The 14,695-nt window shown below is 34.5% G+C and overlaps 1 protein-coding gene across 10 annotated transcripts in view; it reads left to right on the top strand.

The window, feature by feature from the left end:
- Nucleotides 1-14,695, top strand: part of EIF4G3 (eukaryotic translation initiation factor 4 gamma 3) — a 271,609-nt gene that overhangs the window by 72,860 nt on the left and 184,054 nt on the right. For all 10 annotated transcript variants that reach the window (XM_023758375.1, XM_023758374.1, XM_023758378.1 and 7 more), the window contains one exon: nucleotides 11,901-12,020. Coding sequence is in view for 7 of the 10 variants with exons in the window: in XM_023758377.1 (XP_023614145.1) it covers nucleotides 11,901-12,020 (120 nt within the window). In the remaining 3 variants the exon portion in view is untranslated. The remainder of the gene's footprint in view (nucleotides 1-11,900; nucleotides 12,021-14,695) is intronic.

The raw sequence follows: 14,695 nt of genomic DNA, 5'->3' as shown, positions 1-14,695 counted from the left end.
TCCAGTACTTTACCTTTTAAATTGTGTTGTAACTTGTACTAAAACCAAACATGCAAAGCAAGTGCTGTAAATGGTAGCAAAAACTTGTTACTGTTGTATTTAAGTCAGTAGTTGTTAAATTTTAGTGGGGTTCACTCCTGAAGTTACTTAGTAGGTCTAGGGCAGCCGTGGGCAAACTACGGCCCGCTTGAAATGAATAAAACTAAAAAAAAAAAATAGACCGTACCCTTTTATGTAATGATGTTTACTTTGAATTTATATTAGTTCACACAAACACTCCATCCATGCTTTTGTTCCGGCCCTCCGGTCCAGTTTAAGAACCCATTGTGGCCCTCGAGTCAAAAAGTGTGCCCATCCCTGGTAGGGTGAGGCCTTCGAATGTGCATTTTTAACAAGTTCCTAGGTGATGCTGATGCCACTGGTCCAGAGACCATACTTTGAGAACCACTGCTTTAGGATTAGTGCAATTCCTGCCTATCCTCCTCCCCCATTTGTATAATGAAAATCAAAATTTGTAATAATTTGATCCTAGAACTATTTGGCTTACCCCTAATAGGATCATTATGCCTAATACTAGGATCTTAAGCTAAACATTTTAGTATTTATAAATAATTAAATATTACAATAGCTACCATTTGAAAATTATTTTTATATACCAAGCATTGTGATGCATTTGATCTCATTTAGTATGTTCAATGAACTGCAGAATTGTTTTTATTTTTTCCTTTCACAGAGGAAGAAACTGAATTTAAGTAATTTGCTTATATAATATCTGCATAGTGGAGCCAGAATTTAAACTCAGGTCTCTCAAAAACCCATGTTCTTTTATTAATGTCATTGGGCCTGCTTATAAGATAACTTGAATCAGGACACCTTCTGCTTTTGTTCCTTGTTTCAGACTTTTTGCCTGGAGAGTGATGACCATTGACTCATCCTTAGTATGGGAGCATATATCTCATGTCTCACATGACTTGGACCTGTATCACAGCAACTTAATATTGTGACTTTGATAAAATAAATTGATGCTTATTTATAGCTGAATACTGAATTCACAGTTCTGATACTTCGGACTATGAAACAATTTACTTAACCTTGATTAGTTAGATAAATGGTTCATTAGCAACTGAAGGAAAATCAGCAGAAAAAAAGCAAACTGTAAGTTTACAGAAATTAAGTTATAAATTGGAAAATGACTAATACCATTGTAGTTGTTTGATTTATACCAATAATCTCCCAACTATCGTATAATTTTTTCCATGGTGAAAAGCTAAGAGCTTTGGTAGTGAGACTTTGGAACATATAAAAAGAATGTGAATATCTCCATTAGAAGCTATCACCTTCAGGTCAGTTGTCAATTGTTCATCTGAGAGCTGGGACAGCAAATGGCCTACAAAATATGTATTCCTTGAAAAATAAGGGATTAATTTCTTATGTTCATGTATATGTGTAAAGTTAGTTTTCTTAAAATGGTTGGACTTAGTAGAATAGATATTCTTTACCACTATGTTCCTTTCCCAAGACAGTTATTCCTAATTGATTAAGATTTTACTGCTAAATTGGGAAGGGACCTTAGAATCTTAAGGCACTTCTTTGGACAATGAAAGAAATAAAAATCTTTACCATCTTGGCCTGCTCCCTTAAATATTGTAAGGCAGCCCTGGCCATCTGAGCTGTTCCTGGTATTTTCAGTTGATATTCTAAATTCTAAACTACCAAATAACCATATTATAAGTGGTGAGATTTGGTAGAATTAATAATTTAATAAAATATTTATGCATAAATGTCTAAGAGGCCATTTGTCTGTAAGTCCTGTCATAAGTATTCCTTACATCCTGCCCCTGTCCATTAGGGCTGCAAGGACTTGAGCAGATGAGAATCACAGTGATGATTGCTCTGTGTGGCCTCAGGAACAGAGAGGGTAATGTGAACCTTGCTTTTTCAGCTACATCATTGGCTTTAAATAGGAATTTATAGGCCAGTGTGGAAACCTAATTACGAAGTTTCAAGTAGCAGATTTTGTTTACTATAAAATAAATGTGCCTGTTAGAAAAAAATGAAACTCAGAGAAAAGCATAACAGAAAAAAAAAATGATCCATGATCTTGCTACCAAAGGGGCATGCCTCCATTTTGATATGTTTCTTGTAATTTTTTTTGTTGTTCACTTAAAAAAGATGAAATTAGTGTATTGCAATTTCATATTCCTCTTTCTTAAAATTATAAGCAACTTCTCATTAAAAAGTCTTTCTAATGATATATCTTAAGGTTGTAGTTACCTATTCCTGAAGGGGTATATATAATTTCTGTTATAATAAATGTAATATTCAAACAACCGCCTCATGGTTGTAATTTTTTCTGACTAAATAATACCAATTAACAAAAATATCAGGAAATAACATTGTGAAGTGAATAAAAAGCAGCCATTTATAATGTTTTCTAGGGAATTTCTTCCAGGTGCTTTATATTTTAATAGACATATATAAAATGCATACATATAACTTTAAAAGTTATATACATATAATTGTTAAAAATAATTTTATTGATTGATTTTTTTTCTGAGAGAGAGAGAGAGGAAACATTAATTTGTTGTTCCACTTATTTATACATTTGTTGGTTGATTCTTGTATGTGATCTAACCACAGGGATGGAACTCAGCCTTGGTGTATTGGGACAACACTCGAACCAACTGAGCTACCCGGCCAGGGTATACATATAACTTTAAAAACAAACAAATATTTATGTACTGCCTGTAGTTGCATTTTTTCTTAGTATATTGAGCATATTTCATGTTAGTATACAATTATACATCATTTTAGTGAACTGTGACTTGTGTCATTAAATACAGAACTACATTATTACTGGATTTTTTTGTTATATTGGGAAGAAAGAAGAAAGTGTTTTTAGGGGTGGAGATGTTTATAAAGAACAGTTTAACAGTTTGATTTATATAACTAGTCATCTCTTATGGGCGTTTGGGTCTGGTTTTATAAATAATACTGCATTGAACACCCTTGCACATTGATCTTTATCTTGGTAATTTCTTTTCTTTTTTTTAAATAATATATATTTTATTGATTTTTTTTACAGAGAGGAAGGGAGAGGGATAGAGAATTAGAAACATCGATGAGAGAGAAACAATGATCAGCTGCCTCCTGCACACCTGCCACTGGGTATGTGCCCGCAACTAAGGTACATGCCCTTGACCGGAATCGAACCTGGGACCCTTGAGTCCGCAGGCCGATGCTCTATCCATTGAGCCAAACTGGTCAGGGCTATCTTGGTAATTTCTTTTTTTTTTTTTTAATATATTTTATTGATTTTTTACAGAGAGGAAGGGAGAGGGATAGAGAGTTAGAAACATCGATGAGAGAGAAACATCGATCAGCTGCCCCCTGCATGCCCCCACTGGGGATGTGCCTACAACCATGGTACATGCCTTTGACTGGAATCGAACCCGGGACCTCAGTCCGCAGGCCGACGCTCTATCCACTGAGCCAAACCGGTCAGGGCTCTTGGTAATTTCTTTATGATGATTCTTAAATAGCTGGTTAAAATTTATCCACCTATTTAATGAAAACAGAGCAATGGAATACTATCTATGGTTTTAAAAAGCAAATAATTTAGAAGGGTTTATAATGAAAAGGAACCACCCTTGTCTACACTTCACCCTTCATTCTTGTCCTTCAGAGGTAGCTCTTTTTAACCATATTTGATTTCAGTTCCTGTGGCATTAGCTCTGTATTTATAAATAATATGGTTTTCCTACCATTGTTAGATTTGTCATTATCCATTGAATCTTTGCTTTGATGGATGGTGTTTCAGTTCTCTTACAATTCTTCTTTCTTTTCTCTATTTCCTCTCAATATAATGAGGTCACTGTTCTTGGTCCCCTAACAATTAACTAAGAAAACATTTGATGAAAATAATATTTTAAAATGAAACAGTTTGTTGTTTTTTCTAAAACCCATTTCCTTCTTAACTCTTGCTTTTTGACCTCTTACTCTTTTTTGTCTGATTATTTTTTTCCTGGTTTCACCTGTAAGAAAATTTATATTGTCAATTCTTATACTGAAGAATGATAATCTCCATGAATCTTTCTTGTGAGACTCTCAGTACCTCCCATGTGTTTTTAAGTCTTATCTTGTCTGTTCTAAGTATTGCTACCCCAGCTTTCTTTCTTTTTTTTTTTCTCAATTTGCATGAAATATCTTTTCCCTCCCCTTCATTTTTCAATCTGTGTATATCTTTTGATCTGAAGTGGGTCTTGTATCCATTCAGCCACCCTATATCTTTTGATTGGAGCATTTAGTCCATTTCCATTGAATGTAATTATTGATAATTATATATTGTCATTATATTAATTGTTTTCTGGTTGTTTTTATAATTTTTCACGTTTCCTTCTCTTGCTCTCATAACATTGGTGACTTTTTAAAAATATATATTTTTATTGATTTTAGATAGAAAGGGAGAGGGAGAGAGAGATAGAAACACCAGTGATAAGAGAGAATCATTAATTGGCTCCTGCACGCTCCCCTACTGGAGATTGAGCCCTCAACCTGGGCATGTGCCCTTGACTAGAACGAATGCGGGACCCTTCAGTCTGCAGGCTAAGCCAAACCAGCTAGGGCTGATGACTTGTTTTAGTGATTTGTTTGGGTTCCTTTCTCTTTATTTTTGTGTGTGTACCTATTATAGGTTTTTGGTTTATGGTTACCATGAGATTGCAGCAAATCAGTTACATCTTCAGGCTCTGCTCCTAATTTTAGTTTTCTTGCTATTTCAACCACATCTGCAGTTATTCCTCCACTGAAGTCTTGAACTCTCAAAATCATCCCTGAAAGTTGGAATCAATATCTTTCAAACTCCTGTTAATGTTGATATTTTGACCTCTGCCCATGAATCATGAAGTTCTTAATGTCATCTAAAATGGTGAATTCTTTTCAGAAGGTTTTTTTTTTTTTTACTTTGCCCGGATCCATCAGAGGAATCGCTTTCTATGGCAGCTATAGCCTTGTGAAATGAATTTCTAAAATAATAAGACTTGAAAGTCATAATTACGTTTTGATCAATGAACTGCAGAAGGGCAATTAGCAGGAAAAAAACATTAATCTTATATATCTTCACCAGAACTCTTTAGTGACCAGCTGCATAGTTAATGAGCAGTAATATTTTGAAAAAAAAAATAATTTTTTTTTTCCTGGGCAGTAGGTCTCAACAGTGGGATTAAAATACTCAGTAAAGCATGTTATAAACTGATGTGCTATCATCCAGATTTTGTTGTTCCATTTATATAAGACAGGCAGAATTTATTTAGCTTAATTCTTTTAAATATATATTTTTATTGATTCATAATTATTTTAAATATATATTTTTTATTGATTTAAGGAGAAACATAAGACTCTACCCTTTCACTTAAACTCTTAGAGGCCATTGTAGGGTTATTAATTGGCCTCGTTTCAATATTGTTGTGTCAGGATAGTGAGGCCTGAGGAGAAGTAGAGAAATAAACAGGCAATTGGTGGAGCAATCAAAACACACAAATTTTTTGATTAAGTTCACCATTTTATATGGGCATGTTCATGATGCTGCAAAAACTATTGCAAAAATGATATGAAAGATCATTGTTCACAAATCACCATAACATAATGAGAAAGTTTGAAATAGTATGAAAATTACCAAAATGTGACAGAGGCACAAGTTGAGCAAACGCTGTTGGAAAAATGGCGCTGATAAACTTGATGGACACAGGGTTGCCACAAACCTTTAATTTGTAAAAAACAAACAAAATACCCACCACATTATTTGTGAGGGCAATAAAATGAAGTATGTTTGTACAGAAAATAGTGTTCTAAAGAGTATGGGCATACCTTTTGGAACCAGTGATCATTTCCTTTAAGAACCTTCTTCAGAACATATAGGAATTTATTTTATTACAGAGTCAGTGAATTTGTCCTTTTTTCAATAGCCAGTGATTCAGTGTTAAATTTTTATTTCATTTGCTAACTTGTTTTTGTGGGCATAGTAACAAAGCAGATATAAATGAATTTTGTTACCTCATGCATATCCCTCAGCCGGTAAAATCCTTTGATGTTTTAACCTAAACTAATTGAAAACTCTATTTCTTCTTAATTTAATATTTTATATTATAAAAATAGTTATTGATCTTGCACATACATGATATGAATTCATGTAATCTGTGGTTACAGATGTTCTAGATACCAAATTAATTTTAAAAGTAATGTGTATCCACACTAATAAAAGAGAAAGATGCAAATCGACCGCACCTTCACAATGCCCACCAGCCAATCAGGAGTGACTATGCAAATTAACCCAACAAATATGGCCAGTTAATTTGTATATGCAGGCACCGAGCAGCCCGGGGTAACAACACAGGCGTTCTGCACCGCCCCAGCCGCTCCGGCCTCTGGGCAGCGTGGGAAGGCAGAAAGGCAGCTCCGGGCTGGAGCGAAGGCAGAAAGATGGCTCCAGCCAGAGCAAAGGCGGGGCCAGCAGCCAGGGGAAGGAAGGCCCATTCTTGCACGAATCTTAGTGCATCAGGCCTCTCCTGTTCTTATAATGGTCTTCATGAACCTAAAGTTTAATTTGTGGATAGAAATACTAATAGCTTCCATTTTTTTTGTATCAAGCACTATACTAGTTACTTTCCAAAATTGATTTCTCATCTTCATTATATCCCTCTAAGATTTTATTTTATAAGGCAGGAAAGTGAAAAACCCTGAGTTATTCCCCATAGTAACACTGCTGTTAAATGATAGAGCTGAAATTAGGTATGGTCATGTTTTCTCCTATTGTATTTTCAGTAACTCACCTTCCAATATATGGAAGAAGAATAGAAAAAATTAAAGTGAATAGTTAACTAAGATAGAAATATTATTTGCTGTTGTGTCAGCAAAGCCAATAATCTGAATGAAGTTCAGGTTAGGTGAGTAGGATAACATACTTCTAAGTCTGCCATGTCTTTTCTTGCAGCCAGAAGTGAATCTTTATAGGTTTCTTGTTGATGCCTTTAGGTAGAAACCATAAATCATTTCTGAAGCCCTTGATTAAAGTTATTTAATCAAGTTGGTTCTTTTAAATTAATTCTCATATGAAAATCATCTTTCTCATTACCAGGCAGCTTGCTTCCTCAGCGTTGGCTTCTGTGTCTGTCTCTTTATTTGAGATAAAGTTAAACCATACATAATTAACTCATTTAAAATGTACAATTCAATGGATTTTAGCATATTCAGAGTTGTACAGCCATCACCACAGTTAATCTTAGGGCATTTTCATTACCCCGAAGAGAAACCCTGTGTTCCTTATTAGCCCATCACTTCCCAACTCCAAAGCCCTAGGCAACCACTAATCTATCTTTTACGGATTTGCATATTAGTATGGATGTTTCATTATAAATGGAATTATACTATATCTGGAACTTTGTGATTACTTATTTCTCTTAGCATAATACTTTATTGCTGAATAATATCTGTTGATAGATAATACTATATTTTATTTATCTGTTCATCAGTTAATGGTAGATATTTGAGTTGTTTCCACTTTTTGCTCTTAGGAATATGCTATCAACATTCATATACAAAATATTTTGGTGGACATTCTAGCCTCTGTCTTACCATCAGAAAATACAAATGAAGTAAGATTTCATCCCCATTTAAAAATTGTGGTGGCTTCCTTTTGCTGAGAGCAAAGGAATTTGTATATTTTCACAATCTGGCTATTATTATAGCCCTTGTGCCATTTCCTTGGGATAGGATTGTGTTAACTGCTTACATCCTGTATAATTTCTAATTGAAGATGGTGTACCTTTTTCCCTGGCAATAATATTAAGCTCTATATTACACTAAAAGAAAATATATTCTGTAATGCAGTGTGACACTTGTAATAGGAGTCTCTTTGAATTAATTAGAGCATAATGAAGGTCAGAGATTTATTGTATATAGCAGTTTCTTTCTAGGAAGAATTTTTTAAAGAATAGCATGATTCTAGTTCTCTTATTTTGATACAGATAATTTTCTTTGGCTTGCTTTTATTAGTAGGGATCCCCAAATTTAGTTGTGAGTGCCCTACCAGAATATATAATACTAAAGGATTCTTGCAGTTTGGCATAGTTGTTAGCAACAGCATTGGATGTACACCTCTGGGATATTTGCCTGTGAATACTCTTTTTCACTGGTGCTTGCTTTAAGAAAAAGATTAAAATTTTTTTTTAACTTGATTTGAGAGAGACAGAGAGAGAAACATTGATATGTTGTGCCACTTATTTATGTATTCATTGTTTCTTGTATGTACCCTGACCAGGGGTTGAACCCACAACCTTGGCATATTTGGACAGTGCTCTAACCAACTGAACTACTTGGCTAGGATAATGTTGATGTAGCAGTAGCATAGTTCTTTTGGCTTTGGCAAGATGCCTTTTCTCTTTCTCTCAAACATTTGTTTTTATGGGGTGATACAATACTACTCTTAAAAAAGTGCACTCAAGCAATTTTCAGAGAAAAAGGAATGTCTATCTGAAATAATTTTAATTGTTCTTTTGGTCTTTGTCATTATATAAATCTCTTTACATTTCTGAAGACTGTATTTTTTCTTTTTTTAAATTCTTGATTATTTTACGTATTTATTTATATTGAAAGTCGTCCACATATATATGTTTTGCCTTTAGTCCAAATTATGTTATTTTATTTTCCTGTTATTTGTTATTTCTACCTTTCTTGATATCATGTGTGGTGCTACTGGATATATAAGTTCCTAATTTTTTAGGCAATGTATATTTTTAGGGGTATGTATCCCAAAATGGAATCTGTTTTTTGGTTGCTGTTAATCTTCACCGGAGGATATTTTTCCATTGATTTTTAGAGAGAGTGGAAAGGAGAGAGGGAGGGAGGGAGAGAAACATCAATTAGTTGCCTCCCACATGTGCTTGCAATCCAGGTTTGGTTCCTTGACTGGGAATCGAACCCATGACCTTTTGGTGAGTGGGCCAATGTTCTAACCATAGAGCCACACCGGCCAAGGTGGAATCATTGTTGAGTTAAGGTTTTAAGGCAGTTGTGATGTATGCTCTATAGTTCTGGGAGCATGGTAAACCCATTCACAGTATTTTATTTGTGACCTGTGTTTTTTGATCCCTGTCAATAAGGGATGAGGTTTTTAAAATTTTACTTTTGTTATTGACATGCATGTAGCAATATATTTATTTTTCAAATATTCATTCATTCACTCATTCTAATCCTCACCTGAGCATATGTTTTATTGGTTTTAGAGAGAGAAGAAGGGAGAGAGAGCTCACCGATGTGAGAGAGAAATATTGATTGGTTGCCTTCTGTACGGACCGGAGATCAAAACCACAACCTGGGTATGTGCCCTAACCACAATTTGAACCTGCGACCGTTTTGTGCACCAGTCTACATTTTAACCAACTGAGCCACACTATATTTTAATATCTATTATTCTTAACAAATAGCTTTCTTTTCTTTTACATTTTTCAATACTATCATTTATTGTCCTAGGTAAGTTTAATCTTGTTTTATCAGGATGAGTTTGATTTTATATAGCTTTATACAACTTTATGGCCTTCACTTTATTTTACTTTGCAAATTTTTAAAAATATTAAAAATGTGTATCCATTTTGATGTTTACTTTAGTGGAATGTCAAAATAATTTATTCTTATTTCAAAACATATGAAATAAGAATATAAATTTATAAAACCTTGTCGGGAGAAGTTATTTCTGATTATTAGTTTTTGAAAATAGATGTTTAAATAGCTGCCCAATTTTTATCTTTTGAAAAATTTCTGATGAGTTTTAGAAATGCTATAACATTTTATAGTAAACCTCATGCCCTTATAAAAAAATTTTATTCAAAATTGGAAATGAAGTTTTTCAAGAAAATCGTAGTTATTTAAAAAGCAAGAAAGAAATTAAATTTAATTTGATTACATTTTAGCATCATTCATGTTTCGTTTATACTGTAAATCTTTTTACTGTAGTTAGTTCTCTGTGAGTCCATTTTATTTTAGCATTGGGGTCAGGCAGCTGAGCCTTTAGGTGTTTATGTCTATTTTAGATAGACATAAGGGATTCTAAGGTTAGATTACCAGGGAGTAGATTTTATTCAGAGCTTTGGACTGATTGAATTCCAGGCAAATCTAATGCCATTTGGAGACCACTTTCTAAGAACTTAGAAGGAGAAAATGTTTCATTGAATGTTATCATTTCTTTGAATTATAAAGTTAGGCAGCTGTATTTCAATATACAGTAGTTGGTTTTTATTAGAATTCTATGTATTTTAGGCATTAAAAATTTGATCCTAGGAAGAGATCTGTAGTTTCCACTAGATTACAAAAGGCCCACTGAAATTAAAGAACCCCACTCTATTTAGGATGGATTCTTTAATATTAGATGACTGCAGAATTGCCCTCCACTCATGGAGTGCAGTGCTAGAGTGGTTTAGACTATGATAGAGAGGAGCTGGTTAGGATTGATTGACTCTAGAAAGGGGCCTGAGTGAAGTGGTCTCATATCAATCACAGGCTGATGGGCAGTTTATTGCCAGCAAAAAGTGGGGAAATGTAATTCTGTTTGCATAGAATCATAGTTATTCTTCTGTTGTACAAGTTTATGGCTATTGAACTATCCTATATAATAAAGTGCTAATATGCTAATTAGACTGAACAGCAGAACAACTGTCCGGATGACCTTCCAGATGAAGCTGGGGCTGTGAGGGCCGGCTGAGGCTGCAAGGGGCTGTGAGGGCTGGTCGAGGCACCTGGGGCTGTGAGGGCCGAGCCCTTTGCACAAATTTCATGCATCAGGCCTCTAGTATTAGAAAATAAAAATGAGGGAAAAAAGAAAACATCTCTCTATCTCTTTACAAATCTTTTTAATATGACATTTATACTTGGAGTATGTGTATGTATATACAGGGCGTCCCAAAAAATGTATACACACTTAACACCTGAGGGCTGTTTCTTTCTTTTGAGATTTAATCCATTGGAATTAATAATTACTCAGAGTATACTATGGGACACCCTATATGTATGTGTATATATGTAAACATATATATAAAGAAAGTTATACATACAGAAACACCTACACATGTACATTTACTTTTTAAAATTTATTGATTTTAGAGGGAGAGGAAGATAGAGAGTAAGAGAGAAAAAAACATTGGTATTTTGCTCCACTTATGCATTCATTGGTTGATTCTTGTAATTGCCCTGTCCGGGGACTGAACCTATAACCCTCGAACATTGGGATGATGCTCCAACCACTTCACCTACTTGGGTAGGGCTATATATCTTCTTTTTAAAAATAAAATTGAGATTATACTCTATAAGTAGCTTTTCCTTTTTTGGGTTCAGGATTATTGAAGTGTAATTTACATGAAGTGAAATTCACTTTTTTTAGTTTACCATTATGTGAGTTTTGACAAACACATAGAGACATGTAATTCCCACTATAATCAAGATATAGAAGTTGTAACACTCCCCCAAATTTCTTTGTCTTTTTGTAGTTATCCTCATCCCCTTGCAATCCTTTATCTTTTTTGTAAATCCTTTTACAAAATGTAATCATTGTACATTATGCAGTTTCAAGTCTGGCTTCTATTATTTAACATATTTTTTCCTTTTAGGGTTTTGGTTTTAGATGATGCACAAGAACCTTCTATCAAATTGATGGAAATACTCATGTTTATAATTTTTCTAAGAATTTCAGTGCTTCAGTATTGAAAATTTAAGCCTTTTGTCAGTTTGGCACTTTAGTATAAATTGTGAGGCAGAAAATTCAATTTTAAAAAGTTTGCCAGTTTAGTTATGTTTATTAAGATTAAGTTACTATTATAATACTCTTACTAATAAAATAAATATTGATTTCCTCACAGGTAGCAAGACAGCCAGGACCCCCGACCCCTTCCCCTTATGCAGCACATGAAATAAACAAGGGGCATCCAAATCTTGCGGCAACGCCCCCGGGACATGCATCGTCCCCTGGCCTCTCTCAAGTAAGAAAAACTATATTTTAAAAATAATAAATTTCCATGTAAAATCATTTCTGTTTTTCTAAAGCATATTCTAAGCAATAATATACATTACTTAAAAAGTAATTTCTATCTTGTCTTGTATTTAATAGTAGCTACTAACAATTTTATACATTTCATTTATGGAGGCATTCAAAATGAACAGTGATTTTTAGTTTTTATTGTTTTAGAAATTAGAATGTATTCTGAAATTTGTTAAAACCACAAAACACTTGTTTGCTTTTCAGTGTGTAATCTGTAGTCTCCACTCTTCTCTCTTTCTCGGTGGAATTTTGGTGGTTATCTTCTAGTTTTGTAAAAAGTGGTGTATCTTTCCTTCTTGAGTAACTTTGGAGGGCTCTTTTGTTTGTTTTGGTTTTTTATTTTGTAAATAGATTATTGAAATTTTGTTAATCTTAAAATTTTGTTAAACTGTTAAAAAATAATGAACTCCTTAATGTATTTCCAGTTAAAAGGCACAGCAGACATTAAAACACTGTTTTAAAAAGATAACACTATGGGTTCCCTGTTTTTTAAGCTATTTCCCAAGATATTGTTTTGCTTGCACCAACCCACCATCACATGCTTATTTGGGCTTCCTTGTGGTTAAGAGCTGGCCAGAGTTATAAAGTCTCGTACTGGAAGGAATGTGTAGAAAGTCAAGCCAAAAACCTTGACCCATGTTATTTGACATTGTTATTTATGCTTAAGAACTCCTTTTAGTAATGAAAATTAATTTTATAACATTATATTCAATTTTGGCTTCCATATTTTAGGCCTTGTAAAGCTTGAATGATAAGAGATAAGCAATTACTTATTAAAAATAATGCTGAAAGTGATTATAAGTTATGGACTGGGACTGATTAATGCTAGTTTAGACTATAGAATGTTTGAAGAAGCAATGTGCAGCTTGCCAAACCATTATTGAAATAGCCCTACTAAGAAATATATAAAATAATTCGGACTTAGTACTATGCTTAAACTCAGTCTAAATCATTCCTATTTAATTTTGAATTTTAAAAGTAAAACATGTCAAAATGAACTCTTGTTTAAAATGAGGTTCTTATAAGTACCACGCGCTAACCTATTGCGCCACTGGAGCTCCTAAAATGAGGTTCTTGTGTTGGTCTTCATGTCACTGAAGAGAACCACCTACACTGTTAATAAGGTATATTGGCCTAACTCTAATCAAGAGAGAAAAACTATGTACTGCTTTGAATAGGGAAAGCTAATATGCGAAGTGTCCCCTCAGGAGTTTGCTCACTCGCTATGATGTGTGCTGACCACCAGGGGGCAGTGCAGAATGAAGGAAGGTCCCGGCCGGCAGGCAGAAAGCCCCAATCTGCCCTGATCACTGACCAGCCCTAGGGATCCTACCCATGCACGAATTTTGTGCACCAGGCCTCTAGTTTATTATAAAGGATCTTTAAATTTAACAGGGAATTGGCGTAATGAAGGGTCAGCTAATATAAAAAGAGAACTCTAAAGAAAACAGTCATAATTCATTTCTTGAACATCTCCTATCTTGAACAATTTGGTTCTCGACCAAGTTGTTCACAGAAAAAAAAGTCTCTGTTGTTGAACCAAACTTCATAGTTTTCCAAAATGGCAACCCTTTCAAGCTGATACCTCAGCATGACAAAAAGCATCTCTCTGGCAAGGGAGAATGCTTTTGTTGCTGGGGAAATCAATAATTAGCACAATTTTAAAACATAAAGAGGCCATCAAGAGTGCTAATGTTGCTAAGGGTGTGAAAGAAACAATGATCATAGGCAATTGAAGAGAGGGAAAAACTCCCTGTTGATTTGGATAAAGAAAAAGCAATTAATCAGTGACAGACATATAGGAGGCAGTGATGTATGAACCAGCAAAGATGCCACATGCTGACATCCCCAGATCGAGTGCTAATAGTGTTTCCTTTAAGGCCAGTAGGGGGTGGTTCGATACATTTAAGAAAAGGAGTGTTTATTTACAGATTAAATAGTATATTAGGCATGTACTGTATATAAGAAAGGTCAAAATAGGGAATCATTGGGGGGGTCTGGAATGGATTAATTCAACTTATATGATATTAATGGGAAAAAATGATTTGGTTTTTGAACAGATCACTTCTCAAACAGCCTGCCAGAACAAATTAAGTTCAAGAACCGAGATTCTACTGTATTAACAATAGCAAATATAAGGATCAGCTGCCTGTCCTGGGGCTGATGGAATAGCTATGGAAGAGCCTGCTCCATGGCTGATAGTGGAGAGTACACAGCTGTGGCTCACCTAATACAGTGGGGCCTTGACTTACGAGTGTCTCGACTAACGAGTTTTTTGAGATACCAGCTGTCTCTCGGCTGATTTTTTGCATTGAGTTGACAGAGTAATTTGAGTTAACGAGCTCCTTAATGAGCTCGGTCTCGGAACGAATTAAACTCGTAAGTCAAGGCCCCTCTGTAGTAGAAATTCATTATAACACCATTCCAGTGGAACATGCTAGAAATCCTTCCTGTGGAACTTACTGGAAATTTGCCCTATGGAATGTTGGGCAAGGCTGGCTTCTTTATTTTTTTTTTATTTTTATTTTTTAAATATATTTTATTGATTTTTTTACAGAGAGGAAGGGAGAGGGATAGAGAGTTAGAAACATTGATGAGAGAGAAACATTGACCAGC

Source organism: Myotis lucifugus, unplaced genomic scaffold (genome assembly GCF_000147115.1).
Source record: "Myotis lucifugus unplaced genomic scaffold, Myoluc2.0 scaffold_128, whole genome shotgun sequence".
Lineage (NCBI taxonomy): Eukaryota > Metazoa > Chordata > Mammalia > Chiroptera > Vespertilionidae > Myotis > Myotis lucifugus.
Note: the sequence above shows the minus strand (reverse complement) of the source record. Positions and strands in the feature narration are given on the sequence as shown.